The sequence below is a fragment of the Daldinia childiae genome (genome assembly GCF_008694065.1).
Source record: "Daldinia childiae strain JS-1345 chromosome Unknown Scaffold7, whole genome shotgun sequence".
NCBI lineage: Eukaryota > Fungi > Ascomycota > Sordariomycetes > Xylariales > Hypoxylaceae > Daldinia > Daldinia childiae.
Window position 1 is genome coordinate 1,509,541 of NW_022984648.1, and position 13,493 is coordinate 1,523,033.

General features: G+C 48.0%; 5 protein-coding genes across 5 annotated transcripts; 2 read left to right on the top strand and 3 right to left on the bottom strand.

Moving 5' to 3' along the window:
• Positions 1–2,535: 2,535 nt before the first annotated feature.
• On the top strand, positions 2,536–4,554 carry GL218_06697 (putative WD repeat-containing protein C2A9.03; the record flags this gene model as incomplete). Its single annotated transcript, XM_033583423.1, has 1 exon — positions 2,536–4,554. The coding sequence occupies one exon, from the start codon at positions 2,536–2,538 to the stop codon at positions 4,552–4,554; it is 2,019 nt and encodes a 672-aa protein (XP_033433494.1).
• A 1,759-nt stretch (positions 4,555–6,313) lies between these two features.
• On the bottom strand, positions 6,314–7,756 carry GL218_06698 (putative aminomethyltransferase, mitochondrial; the record flags this gene model as incomplete). Its single annotated transcript, XM_033583424.1, has 1 exon — positions 6,314–7,756. The coding sequence occupies one exon, from the start codon at positions 7,754–7,756 to the stop codon at positions 6,314–6,316; it is 1,443 nt and encodes a 480-aa protein (XP_033433488.1).
• A 1,284-nt stretch (positions 7,757–9,040) lies between these two features.
• GL218_06699 (ADP-ribosylation factor) lies at positions 9,041–9,788 on the bottom strand (the record flags this gene model as incomplete). Its single annotated transcript, XM_033583425.1, has 4 exons — positions 9,041–9,133; positions 9,196–9,261; positions 9,322–9,566; positions 9,641–9,788. The coding sequence occupies 4 exons, from the start codon at positions 9,786–9,788 to the stop codon at positions 9,041–9,043; spliced, it is 552 nt and encodes a 183-aa protein (XP_033433487.1).
• Positions 9,789–11,131: 1,343 nt separating this feature from the next.
• On the top strand, positions 11,132–11,902 carry GL218_06700 (Endosomal protein P24B; the record flags this gene model as incomplete). The annotated part of the gene is made up of 3 exons (XM_033583426.1): positions 11,132–11,326; positions 11,400–11,607; positions 11,697–11,902. The coding sequence occupies 3 exons, from the start codon at positions 11,132–11,134 to the stop codon at positions 11,900–11,902; spliced, it is 609 nt and encodes a 202-aa protein (XP_033433702.1).
• A 477-nt stretch (positions 11,903–12,379) lies between these two features.
• Positions 12,380–13,377, bottom strand: GL218_06701 (putative oxidoreductase C30D10.05c; the record flags this gene model as incomplete). The annotated part of the gene is made up of 2 exons (XM_033583427.1): positions 12,380–12,552; positions 12,678–13,377. The coding sequence occupies 2 exons, from the start codon at positions 13,375–13,377 to the stop codon at positions 12,380–12,382; spliced, it is 873 nt and encodes a 290-aa protein (XP_033433701.1).
• Positions 13,378–13,493: the final 116 nt, after the last annotated feature.

The window sequence follows — 13,493 nt, forward strand, 5'->3', positions numbered from 1 at the left end:
GAAATGAGACACGAGAGCAACGAAAAGGAAAGAAAAGAAAAGAAAAGAAAAAAGAAGGAGAGACGAGAGTAAAGGAGTACGCTCCGGCTTCGTACGGGCCAACCGATTTTAGGCCGGCGAGAAGGATAATTTAATAGCGTTGCGGGAACTACGCAGTGGTGGTAAGTCGAGACGAAGACGGGACATGCCGGCGCAAAATAGGCCCTGATCGATCATGTTGTACCACCACCCATAATGAATAGTAGTGTAGGTCGGGAATATGCTAGCGGCGCGTTGCCTCGCGATATTTTTTATTTTTTATTTTCTGTTGACGGGGGTTCTGATGCACACGGATCAGCGGTGCTGGCCCCAAAAGTTGGTACTTCTTGGGCTTTCAAAATTAGCATTAGCGATGGAGTTAGCTGTTAGTTGCGCGTACAAATTTCGAGGGGTTCGGGTGCGGGGTGTAGTGTACAGGGCTGGACATTCTCCTTTCCCCAGTGCCGTATGCTTGGTACCGAAGGGTTGCTGGTTTATTACCATGTAGCTTTCGTTCCTCAGTCTATCCTGTTTCGGACCTTTGCCGCCTCGGATTCGAAAAGTTCGGTTAATAACTCGTGTGCCGGCGGTGAGAGCTTTCGGGAGAGTACATATACTTTTATGGACGTTGCGGGACCCGACGACCCCAGGGCCCTCTCTTCTCTGTTTCTCGCCCCCCCCCCCCCCCCCCCCCGCCCCCATGGGCCATGGGCTATGGGCCATGGCGAATGAAGACTCGACGGGAACCGTGCGAAAAGGGTAAATTTTAATCCCGTCAATCAAGCCTCTTCCATCTCGGTGTCTCACCCGGCGAGGCACCTCATAGGTAATATATACATGTATTAGAATACTGACTTGTCATGTCAAATTGAGAAGTCATGGACTCACCGGTTGAGAAATGGAGGGTTTATGGGAAACAATAGCTTTCTATTTTGTGACTTGGACGAGCGGTTCATAGGACGGCTGGACGGCTAGACGGGTACCGGGATTAAAAAGTGATATATCATACTTGAAATTTGAGAGACTAACAGAGGATAGAGGATTGGATTGCCATATGGTAATGCAATGCACCAACATATCGTCATTATGCTGAATAATTGCTGAGAATGGAAAATGTGGAAAATATGAAAAACAAGGTTCAAAGGTGTCCTTTTTGTTCATATTCGGAATACTTGATATTTTATTCCTAATGATGATTATCTCCGGTTGTTGGGGGGGGGGCATCTATGCAGAGTCGGATTGGGACATGTGATGATGTACGGGAGATGATGGATTGTGGATTCAATGTTGCTTTCCGTTTTACATATGGACACTACGGGTCCGTAGGAGGAGGTAGTTACCTCTAGTACTGGTCAGATATGTAGTGTACATCGTGTACATCTATATATACATACGTACTAGTGGAAATAAACTGCAATAACTACCTTATATGTATGTAGTATATATGTACCTAACATGTAAGTCGATCCAAAAATGGCTCTTACTCCAAAACCCCCAAACTTCCATCCTGCCTGTGGAAATCGGTGGGTAAGGTAGATACATTTATGTATGTACTTGCATATTGTACCTAGGTACTATGTTATAAATGGGTGTGGATATGCGTTCATGTACCTTTAGCGAAAATAGCTGTGGCGTGGCTGCGTGGTCGTCATATTGGTCCTTTATTTGCATTCTGCTTCTGCATTCTGCATTTACATACATTTGTTCTCCACTAACTACTATGTAGCATAATGTAATGGGAATCGACGTTGTATCTTTTCTATCAGTACCTCTTACTAGTTCATCCTCCCCCCAATCCATCGTCATCACGATGTAGCAGTTAGCAGCAGCCTGATCCGCTCCTTATCTTACATCGATCGATTGGGGATTGGGTACGCATGCCGTTTCGCAATTTCTAACTTTTTAGACCCAACGCATCAAACTACTTAAGTTCTCAAGTTTAAATTCAACATAAGGTAACTAGTTCAAAACGTGGTGCTGTTACTAGTCTCATTCTTATACCCCGCCGACCCTCTTTATCTATTACATACCAAAGTTTATCTAGTTCAATACCTTACAATACATATTCAAATAACTAATAGGTAGTTACCAAAATACATAGAACAAAAAAGGTTCACGCTACTGTATACCACCCTCGCCTACCTCGATAGCCGCAAACTAGGGATCGCTGCCTTGACCCATCTTGGCGCCCTGCTGAAGATCCGCCATCCATCCCGTCCGCCCATCTACCTTAACACACTACTTACATACCTAACCTAGGTTACTTTACTACCTCAACTAATTACTACCTACTACTTACTACCTACTACTTACTTACCACCTACTACGCAGCTGTGCAGCTACACAGCTACATACATTACATGTATACCTCGTTACCTCCTTATTTTATATAAGCCAATAGGAATTGTCTGCACGACAGAAACATAAAAGCAACACGGGTTCGTCTTATGTGAACCCCCATACTAGAGCGGTTAGGCTCAAATTTCCAACCAAATGACTTGACCACCTCCAACAACGATGCGCCCTACTAATTCCCCACCCGTCTCTCCATTCCTCGCTCCAGACCGTCCTCAGATCGACCAAGATGCCTTCTCATCTTCTCAGCCTCAAATTGCTGAAGTTGATCTACCTGACCCTGACAGTCCTATGAATGACTACCAGTCCTCACCCTTACCTTTATACGTTCCGACATCTACTGCACATGTCAACTCCGACGGCGCCCAAGTCTTTGAAGACAGTGATGACGCCGGTAGTAGCAGCGCCGACAATAACCACGACATGCTGGACATCGATATCGAAGAAGGCGGTGCTCCCTTAAATAATATTAACATGGAAGATCCAGATGAACAAAGTCACGTTATGGCACCTCTCGAATATGCGCTCATTAACCATCTCGGGATCCCAATCCAACCTTCGCCACCCATCGATACCGATTTAGGTGCCATACTACCCTCACAGACGTTGCTGCCACTCCCAGAGGTTCAAGACCCTGCCGAAGATGATATCGACGCCGCCGCGAACACTGGTCTTCATCCCATGGCCCTTAGTAATGCGAATCCCATGTCGCTCGGTCCTGAGAACCCGCACGTTATGCAGTTTCTTGAACTCTGGGAGTGGCAGAGCAATGCAGACATGCAATTACGAGCAAACGGACCCGTGCCGTCCTTCCAACAAATCAGTCGTCTAGCCCGGGAATGCCCGCGCCGAGTAGATTATAAGCAGTTGAGGGGTGACCTATACGACTTCCAAGGCATCAGCTGGAGGGATTTAGGAGTAACGAGGAATATGGCGCGATGTCGTCGTATGGCAACGTTCCACAACTATGTGAACAGAGCGAATTCTGATTCGTTTCATACTGATTCGTCCGACAGGCTACTACGCCCTGTCGAGAATTATTTTAGATATAAGAGCATGGATATCAGGCGCGATGTGCGCTTGTTGCATTTTCAGCTTCGCAATATATTAGGCGTTGCATCGCGAACGAGGGTATTCTATCCGAGCTTTACTACGATCAAGGAGCATGACCCTACTACAGGACGAGACAAAGTAGCGATGCGCTTCGACAGCCAAACGGGTGCTCATATATCTACGCTAACCGCTAACGAGGACATCCTGATTGCTGGTGGTTTCTATGGAACCTATCGTTACCGTTACCTAAACTCCTCCAAAGACCTCGAGGCACACGAAGGGTTATTAACCAATCATAATAGCGGTATAACCAATCACGTACAAATCCATTCTTCTCGGCATTCATCCACTCCGTTGGCCGCCTTTGCTTCCAACGACTTTGGCTTCCGGGTAGTGGATCTATCTACGAATAGTGTTAGGTCGGAAATTATGTATGAGTCCGCGATGAATTGTTCTGCGCTAAGTCCAGATATGAGGCTTCGTGTCATAGTTGGAGACGACCAAAACGTACTCATTGCCGACGCGGAGACGGGTGAGATACTCCAAAGCCTCGAAGGTCATAGAGACTTTGGCTTCGCCTGCGACTGGGCACCGGATGGTTGGACTGTCGCCACTGGAAACCAAGATAGGAGTATCAGAATATGGGATGCCCGTAAATGGAAGAATAGCAAGGGCGAGAGTACTTCGGTTGCTGTGGTGCGAACCGAGATGGCCGGCGCTCGTAGCTTACGGTTCTCCCCTCTCGGATCTGGCAAGCGAATTCTGGTCGCCGCCGAGGAAGCTGATTTTGTCAATTTGATTGACGCCCAGACATTCAATACTAGGCAGACAGTCGACATATTTGGCGAACTCGGCGGCGTCGCTTTTGCTAATGAGGGACAAGACTTAATCGCGTTGTCATGTGACCTTTCTCGAGGAGGCGTCATGCGCTTGGAACGGTGCGATGCTGGGGCGGAAGATAACTTCAGTTACGCACATAGGAAATACAGGGAACCCGGGAGTTGGTGGCGAACTCCGGGATACGACTGGATGCAAAGCCCGGAACAGATCGTAGCAACACCGGGCTCGCAGCAGACTCTTACGCATAAACGGAGACATGCGGCCATGTTGGAAGACTGGACGTTCTGATGCGACGTATATAGGAGCGAGGAGGAGGGCGAGGGCGAGGGAGAGGGAGGATTGATAGGAAGGCGTTATTGGGATATCCAAGCATTTAAACGGGCAGCAAGCGACGGGCATCGGTTCATTGCTTCCTCTTCTTCGTTCACTTTTTGTTTATTCATTCCCCGGGGGAATACATACCGCTTGCTGTTGGTAGTCCGGAAGGTTTATTGCGTACATTATTTATATAGCGAGGAGAGGCAGGGTGGAAAGAGAAGACGGAACAAACAGATTCTCATTGGGATACACTTCGGGAGAAGGATGCACAAGTGGACATAGCGGGACTTATCAGTATATAATCCACGTGAACGCTTCGCCTGCCGCGAGTTCACCCTTCACCTCGCTCGGTTTTTTATGAACGCATACCGGAGCCAAGGTCTATAGGGAGCGGACAGACTTAAGGCGAAACGTCTTGTACTGGTAACCACATCTTTTTTTTTTTTTATGATATGGCACACATCGCACGATACTTGCGCGGCACGATTAATATCTTTATGATGACACTTAGACAGGCATGTGGTTTTTTGAGAGATAGGTAGAGAGGTAAGAGATAAGAGGCAAAGGCAGAGGCAGATCGAAGGAGGATATCGTATCGTATCGTATCTATATCATATATATACTCTTATACTAGGATATATCGCAATTTACCACGCGTATATATCTACATCAAGTACCCAGTTGTGTGTTTTGCTGTTCGCCAGTTTAGTATTTAATTCCGGCTGTCCCCTAATTACGAACAGAGACGAGAAGTTGAAGAATCGTATACCCTGAGTTGGCCCTCTTGAAAGACATCGTGGTGACTTGGGCTTCAAGAAGTAGCCGGTGTTTTACTTGTAGTTAAAGCGATACGGTTGATGCATTTGGTGGTTATAGTCGTTCTAGTTATTATATTCGGTAAATGGATAGTAGGAAGAATGGCGCTGTGTAGTCAAGGTTTAGGCATATGAGAACTCACTTATACCCGCTATTACACAAATGTTTCTCCTTGTTTAGCTTGGTCGGTTGTCTGAATGTGACGGTGTGTGGTTGGGGGATAATGACTAAAAAAGAGAGATATATATATTAATTAGTATGCCTTGCACGGTTTGGTCTTCGTTATACATACACGGAGTAGTATATTTCTTTTCTAGCTGAAGATTTGAGTATCTACCTATATAACCAGGTATCCAGTTAGTGAGGATAGAAACTAATTACTCTGTTTCCCGTTGTATCATATTACGTGTTATTATCTATATGAGAATTGTATTCCTATTCTTCCCTTTCCATCATAACTATATAAACCTGTAGTTAACTCGATCCCCCCGCCAAACTTATTCATAGCCTCTACGAATATCTTCACTGTTTTAGTGAAAGCAACACGTTATACACTTACAAGCCAAACAAACATATAACTAACCTAGCAAACCCAACTAATATCACCATAGACCAAACCCATCGAATAATAGTAGTTAATCGTAACGTAGATCTTCGTTGAGGGTATCTATCTCATCTACTTACATACCTAAAGTAGTCTAATCAGTCCACCCCGACGCCCCTGGATTGTTGAAAGTCTCAAAGTGCCCCAAAAAATGCAACCAGCCAACCAATCCATCCGTCCATATTCTTCGCTCCCACCATCTTATATTTATATCTATTGCATCGTATAGACAAACAGACACACGCATATCTTAATTTCCATAACCCAGGTTTACCTACCGTCGAAACGCAACCATAACACCTTAGGTAGTTAAGCGTTCCCTTTCCAGTACTTACTCGGCACAAACGGCATCTTCGTCACGACGGCCTTCCGCGGACGTCCGCGAATACTAACGACGAGCTCGGTCCCCGCCTTATGCAGGCCGTCCTTGACATACCCCATGGCGATGTTCTTGCCCAGCGTCGGGCTCGGACACCCGCTAGTCACGGACCCGACCTTGGCGCCGCTCCCGTCCTGGATCTCGGCGCCTTCCCGCGCGGGTGCTCCCTCGACTACTAGTCCGATACGCCGGCGCTCGACACCCGCGCCGCCTTTGCTCTTGGGCGTTAGTTGGCTGAGGATGACGCTTGCGCCGTGGAACGCGCCGTTCGACACGTCCGTCTCGCCGCGCCGCTCCTTGCCGACGATCCAGCTTAGCGCGCCCTCGACGGGCGTGATGTCTTCGTTTAGGTCGTGTCCGTACAGACACATGCCCGCCTCCAGACGCAAGCTATCGCGCGCGCCCAGGCCTGCCAGTTGTAATTTCTCCGGGCCGGCCGACTGTAGGAGCGTTTCGGTTACGGCGACGGTGTGTTCCTCGGGGATGGAGATCTCAAACCCGTCTTCGCCGGTATATCCACCTCTGCTGACTAGTATATCGGACACCTCGCGCCCGTCCTGGAGCTTCAGCGTCACGGAGCGGCATTGCCCGAAGAACAGCCCGTGGAGATCGGTTTCCTTGGGGTTGGCTAGGATATTTTCCAGGATCTGCTCGGAAAGCGGGCCTTGCAGTGCGATTAAGCCTTGGCCCTCGAGGACCTTGTGGTTAACAGACGGACGGCCCTCTTTCTCCCATTGTCCTAACTGCTCACTTAGATATGCGAGGTCTTTGTCCCGGCACCCGGCGTTGGTGACGACGTAGAAGGAGTTTTCGCCGAGCTTTGTTATAATGGTATCGTCGACGATGCCGCCGGTACCAGGGACCAACAGTGCGCTGAGGGTGCTCGAGTTGATGCTGAGGCTTTCGAGGCCGGCGGGTGTGATTCGTTGGAGAAACGCAATGGCGCCGGGACCCTCGAACCGATGCTGGACCATGTGTCCGACATCGAAAAGCGAGGCGTGGCTTCGGGTGAAGTGGTGGGAAGCGGTGACGCTCAACCCGGCGTACTGGACCGGCATATAGAAGCCGCCGAAGGGCACGATCTTAGCGCCGTGTGAGACATGGAGATCGTAAAGGGCCGTCTTGCCTAGAGATTCGGATCCCGTTGTCGGTGCCGAAGCGTAATTTCGACAGCTTTGAACAGGGAGGGGAGGACGATTAGATAATACATGTATTCGAGGGTGAGTTCGCGAAGTGACGATCGCAGCCGAGGCGTTTGTCTTAGAAGCCGAGGAAGACGCCGCTCGGGCAAAGAAACGGGGTTGCCGTATTAGAGGCGCTCGGAGCGCTGGAAGGCCCCTCTTAGCTGTGACGAGAATCCCTGAAGACTTCATTTTGGACAATTGAGAATCAATTGGCAGGGAATCAAGGTTTAGGACACGTTCCCCCGGTCTGGCGGTCCAATTCCGAAATTATGTTGTCGGTGAGAAGACCTTCACTACCTCGCCGTTGAAATATATTATGAGCGTCGGGATCCCAGCATTGCCGATCCCGGCTTTATGTGGAACCATTTTATTATTATTATCTTACATACCTATGTATTCCGTACCACCCCCGAATTCGATTAAAATCGCGGTGACGCAACATAAAACAGGAGAAAGCTAAACCTTTTATAGAAAGTACTACAAATTCGCCTTACCTGTATTAGCTGAATAATGTAATTACTATATGTGTTACCAAAGTTATTTAATGAGGGAAATTGCAACTTATAAGAGAGGTGTGAATACATAATCAAGTCTAACTAGTTATACCAATTATCTACTTAATATGTAGTTATATATGGAAATAGGAATAACAGGTAATCATAAGTTTAGCTAGGCTGTTAAGATAACGGGTTATTATGTTGATACATACTATTACGAATTTATTCACCGCTAGCTCCATCCTTTTTACGAAGTACAAGGTACAATGTAAGCAAGGAGTTACACTTGTCTTTTCTTAAGTCTACTCCAGTTATAACGGGGACCATGTGAGGGAGACCCTCATATACAATTACGCAACATAGATCTTATCTCCTATACCAAAAAATCAAAAATCAAAAATCAAAAAATACGTCAACAAAAATCTAAAACAAATCTCATGTTGCAACAACTACTACTGTAAAAACTACGAAGCCTTCCAATCTCGTTCTATCTCGTAATGCCAGCGTAAAAAGGGAAACAGGACCATATATTGAGAACATCCCACCAGGGCTTCACAAGAGCCACCATCATATCATGACATTGTGTGTTAATCATCATTCTTATTAATGGGGGGGAACAATAGACGGGAAATGCCTCGTGAACGAGAAAAACAGACTAGAATGCGAGGCTCCGCTGGCCCCTGGTAGCGTGACCCAACGCATCAAGTTCTCTTTTACGTCCTGTAATATCAATTCGTACAGATTTCGTCCCAGTACGCCACTCCCCTCCTATGCTTCCAAAATCAAACTTGCGTCTTCACTTTGCAGGTCCACCGTAACCCATGAGAGAGAGCGTACCGAGACCAGCGTCATTTATGGAATATATCGATTGCTCCGGGAAATGAATTTGCGAGTTACAACCGACCCATTAAATTGGGGAGGAAAAGGGAAACATGGTGAGTCGTAACGGGAAAATGACACAGTGCCCCCCTCCCATTTACTGGTGTCCAGCCTTACGGAGCGTGGTGGCAAGCCATTCGAGACCCTCATACAGACCATCTCCGGATGTAGCGCAAGTTGATTGGATGTACTACACCGCTGATTAGCATATATTATAAAAGTGAGACAAGATAGAATGAGTTGAGTACATACCCAGGCGCGCTGTCTCAGGCTGTGAAGGCCGAGCTTGTCAGTAATCTCAGCAGCGTTCATGGCGTTCTATAACCATAGTTAGCAAAATTTATAGACAATACCGGTTAGGATAAGAAAGGAACATACGGGCAGATCCTGTTTGTTGGCGAAGACTAGCAGAATAGCATCCCGGAGCTCGTCCTCGTTCAACATGCGCTGCAACTCCTCTCGAGCCTCGACGATACGGTCTCTGTCGTTGCTGTCGACGACGAAGATGATACCCTGGGTGTTCTGGAAGTAATGTCGCCATAGAGGACGAATCTTGTCCTGTCCACCAACATCCCACACGGTGAATTGAATGTTCTTATACTCGACCGTCTCGACGTTGAAACCTGGAAGCGCGACGCGTGTCAATAATCAAAACAAAAAGGTGGCGATGCTGACGGTTCGGGTGGAGAAGGCATACCGATAGTAGGGATGGTTGTGACGATTTCACCGAGCTTGAGCTTGTAAAGAATCGTGGTCTTTCCGGCAGCGTCGAGACCAACCATCAGAATTCTCATCTCCTTCTTCCCCCAGAGCTTGTCGAACAACTTGGAGAATGTGAGACCCATGATTGCGACTTGAAGAAAAGATGCGGTAAGTATCTATTACGGCTGTGGGCCTAAGGCGAAGTCGCTATATCTAAGACGAGAAAGGGGAGAGGTTAGTTGAGATGGGAAAAAAAGAGATGATGTGATTATCTGGGGGTAATTGGCAGCCCAGTCGGGATTTATGGGGTTTTAGGTATTCCGTAAGGACAGATCGATTGGTCTTCCAAGACTGCGCAATGACCTGGGGATGAGTCGGTATTGTTGGGCGCGATTGTCCCGTGCTATTTCTAGGCTGCCACAATAGGAGAGGAGAGAGAAATGAACAGGTGGACCAAAGAATTACGAGGGGAGGTTGAAGGTAGAGAGATATGTATGTAGATGTATGTAATATTTAGGTAGAGGTATGTAGATTAGGTATGTAGGTAGAGATAGAGATACGTGGATATGGGTAAGTATTGATATTGGTAGTGATAATGGTAGTGGTAGTGGTATTGGTATTGGTACTGTAAAGCGAAAGCGTGCAAGGCGACAAATATACAAAACAGCGAAAATAACCAAAGAATATCTCTTTGTCGGGATGATGTTAGAAAGATCTAAAGTAATAAGTCGACTTACTATTCTGCAACAATGAGACCTGCTCGGCGAAGGAGAGATCTCGTGGCGATGGGTTATCAAAAGGGGTTGATGCGGTGGATTGTGGTTGGAGATCGGTGAAGAGAGAATAGCAGATGTGTTTTTCAGAAAGTTAGGTAAAAATGCAATGTGGCTGGAGAAAGACGGAGTCCCATGGAAATGAACGTAATTACTTGCCTGCAGCTGGCAGTCGCTGGGCTGGGGGTCTTGTATCTTATTTTTTATTTTTTTTTTGCTTTGGCTTAATCCAGCCTGATAAGGTAAAGGGCCTGACAGAAGTCCTGGGCTCTTGCTATGTCAAGTACTTAAAGTACCTAAAGTACCTTAACTCCTTACCTAAGATACAGTTACTATACTTATTAGACCCCCTGACCACGACTAACATTTCTATGCTGCGGAGTCGGCCTTCTCCGGAAAGGAGACGGTCACGAGTTTGTAACACGTCGCGATTCAGGAAGTATCTCTCAGGTACCGCCGCTACGATTTATTATAGTACATATCTAGCCTGAGAAAACTGCGCTAAACCGTCCCGGGCGTCCACTCAGATTCCATCCTTGGCAATCGCCAAAGTGTCCATCTCAAGTTTCAAGCCTCACAGCTCGTTTAGTTAATAGGCTTTATTTATTTTTTTATTGATTCAAAGCCTACCGTCGCATGACAAATATTCAGGCAACGACATTTTTCAAAACGGGGCTCAGCGAACGAATTGAGTCAATCGTTGCCCAGAAAATATGTTATTCTCGACTAAAACCTTGCTATTAGCAGCCAGCTTCTTGAAAGCTGCGCTCGCCCACAATATCCAGCTTCCCGCCCACGGCCGCGAGTGCTTCCACGAGGAGCTCCACAAGGACGATGTCATGACCGTTACTTTCCAGACCGGCGACAGGGAGTTCGGCGGTGCCGGGAATCTCGATATTGACTTCTGGGTACGGCAGCATTCTTAAGATAGATTAGTCGGTGAATAAATACAATGACTTACATGTTGATCCACAACTACAGATCACGAACCCGATGGGCCAGCACGAAACCTTCCAGAAGGCGGTTTCGAACGGCGACTTCTCGTTTACGGCTAGACACGACGGCAAATTCCTCTACTGCTTCGGCAACGAACACTGGGGCTCCAACAGCAAGGAGGTATCGTTCAACGTACACGGAATAGTATACGTGTCCGAAGGCGATGCCCCTCAGGACCCCTTAGAGAAAGAGAGTAAGTGTTGCGTTGTAGTTGTTGCTGCCTACTCCTTAACCTTTAACAAATACGGCTTAGATCAGTTTACTAACGGGAGCTATGTATAGTCAAGCAACTCTCCGAACTAGTCGAACAGGCAAGGGATGAGCAATCCTACATCGTCGTCCGTGAACGCACCCACCGTAACACCGCCGAGAGCACAAACAGCCGAGTCAAATGGTGGAACTTGTTCGTAATCGGCGTGGTGGTAGGCGAGTCTCTATTCCAGGTATGGTGGTTACGAAGATTCTTCGAAGTTAAACGGGTGGTATAACATCGTACTTTGGGGGGTTAGGGGAGCAGTTCGATCACCATCTTGTTTCTGGGTAGTCAGGCGTATTCGTGGGCTGGCTTCGAGACGGCGGATTTCAAAAGGGATGGGCAGACGTTCATGAATTAGATCATATTGCACGTTTGTACAGTAATGAAGAGAAGATATCTGGCACGTTACATATTCCAGTTTAAGTCTGTACGAACAGTGGCTTTAGCTTAGTGATACTGTTACGAGCAATTCAAATGTTACACTTACGAGAGTATTTAAAGTAAGTTATATTCTAATCATAAGTAAATATATCCAGCTATTAACACCTCTTCTCTAGAAACGTAGCGAATAAATGCATACTATCATCGGCGTAAGGGGTGAGTCATATTTAACAAGCTACCTTACAAGTAGTAGACTAAGAGACTTATACCAGGGCAATACATATAATCATATACCCAACCGACGACCTATACATTGCCACATAATTCTTCACACACTACGAGGAAACCCATTCAGACCAAGAATCAACTCCGGCGACTGCGAAATCTCATCCTTCCTCGCCTTCAACTCATCAACATCCCACGCAGCAAAAACAAACTTATTCTTCAAAAACGCAGCCTCCTCGCTCACGACCCAGACGAGGAAATGAGCCGGTAGATTAACTGTTCATACCGATTATTAGTAATCTCATCACACATACATACATACGTCTTATTCTTCTCCTATCCACAGGGAAAAGGTGAGAAAGAAAGAAAGGAATGAGGGAAAAAAAAGAGGAGAAACTCACTATCATCCCCCTGCCACTCCAACCCCGACTCCTCCACCATCTTCTTCCCCCCCTCCGTCTCCGTCACCACCCCCGGATGCACACTAACGACCCTCAGCCCCGGATTCTCCGCCCCGAAGTACTCCATGACCTTAGTCCCCGCCAGCTTACTCGCCGCATACCCCGACATCGGCAGCGCGCCATTCGCCGGGAACAGCGCGCCCGCCGTGCCCAAGTACACGAGCACCGCACTTCCAGCACCATGTGCAGCCACCCCCCTCGCCACGACCGCCGCGCCCCTGACATTCGTCTCGAAGCCCGTCCACCAGGCAGCCAGGTCCGTCGCGGCCAGGGGCTGCAGGGGGGGCTGCGCGAACGCAGCGTTGACGACGACGTCCAGGGCGCTGCCGAACTCGGCCTTGGCCGCGGCGAACGCGGCGTCCATGCCTGCCTCGTCCACGACGTCCGTGGCATACGTCAGGACCGTGGCGTCGGGGTACTGGGCCGTGAGCTCTGCGGCGGTGGCGGATAGCACGGCGCTGCGACGGCCGGTCAGCGCGAGCCGCCGGGATCCGGATTCGAGGAACGCGCGCGCGGCGGCTTTGCCGATGCCCGCGGAGCCGCCGACGATGAGGATGGATTTGGATGCGGTGGAGAGGTGGGGGAGGGACGGGGAGATGGCGCCGTAGGGCTTGGTGTGTTGGGTTTTGGTGTAGTTCATGGTGAGTTTGGTGTGTAGGTAGGGACTAAAGATATGTAAGTAAGAATAGAGAGGGAAGGGATGAGGATAAATAGTTTCTCTGAATGCTTGGATAGTTTAGAACGGTCTGTCTTGAG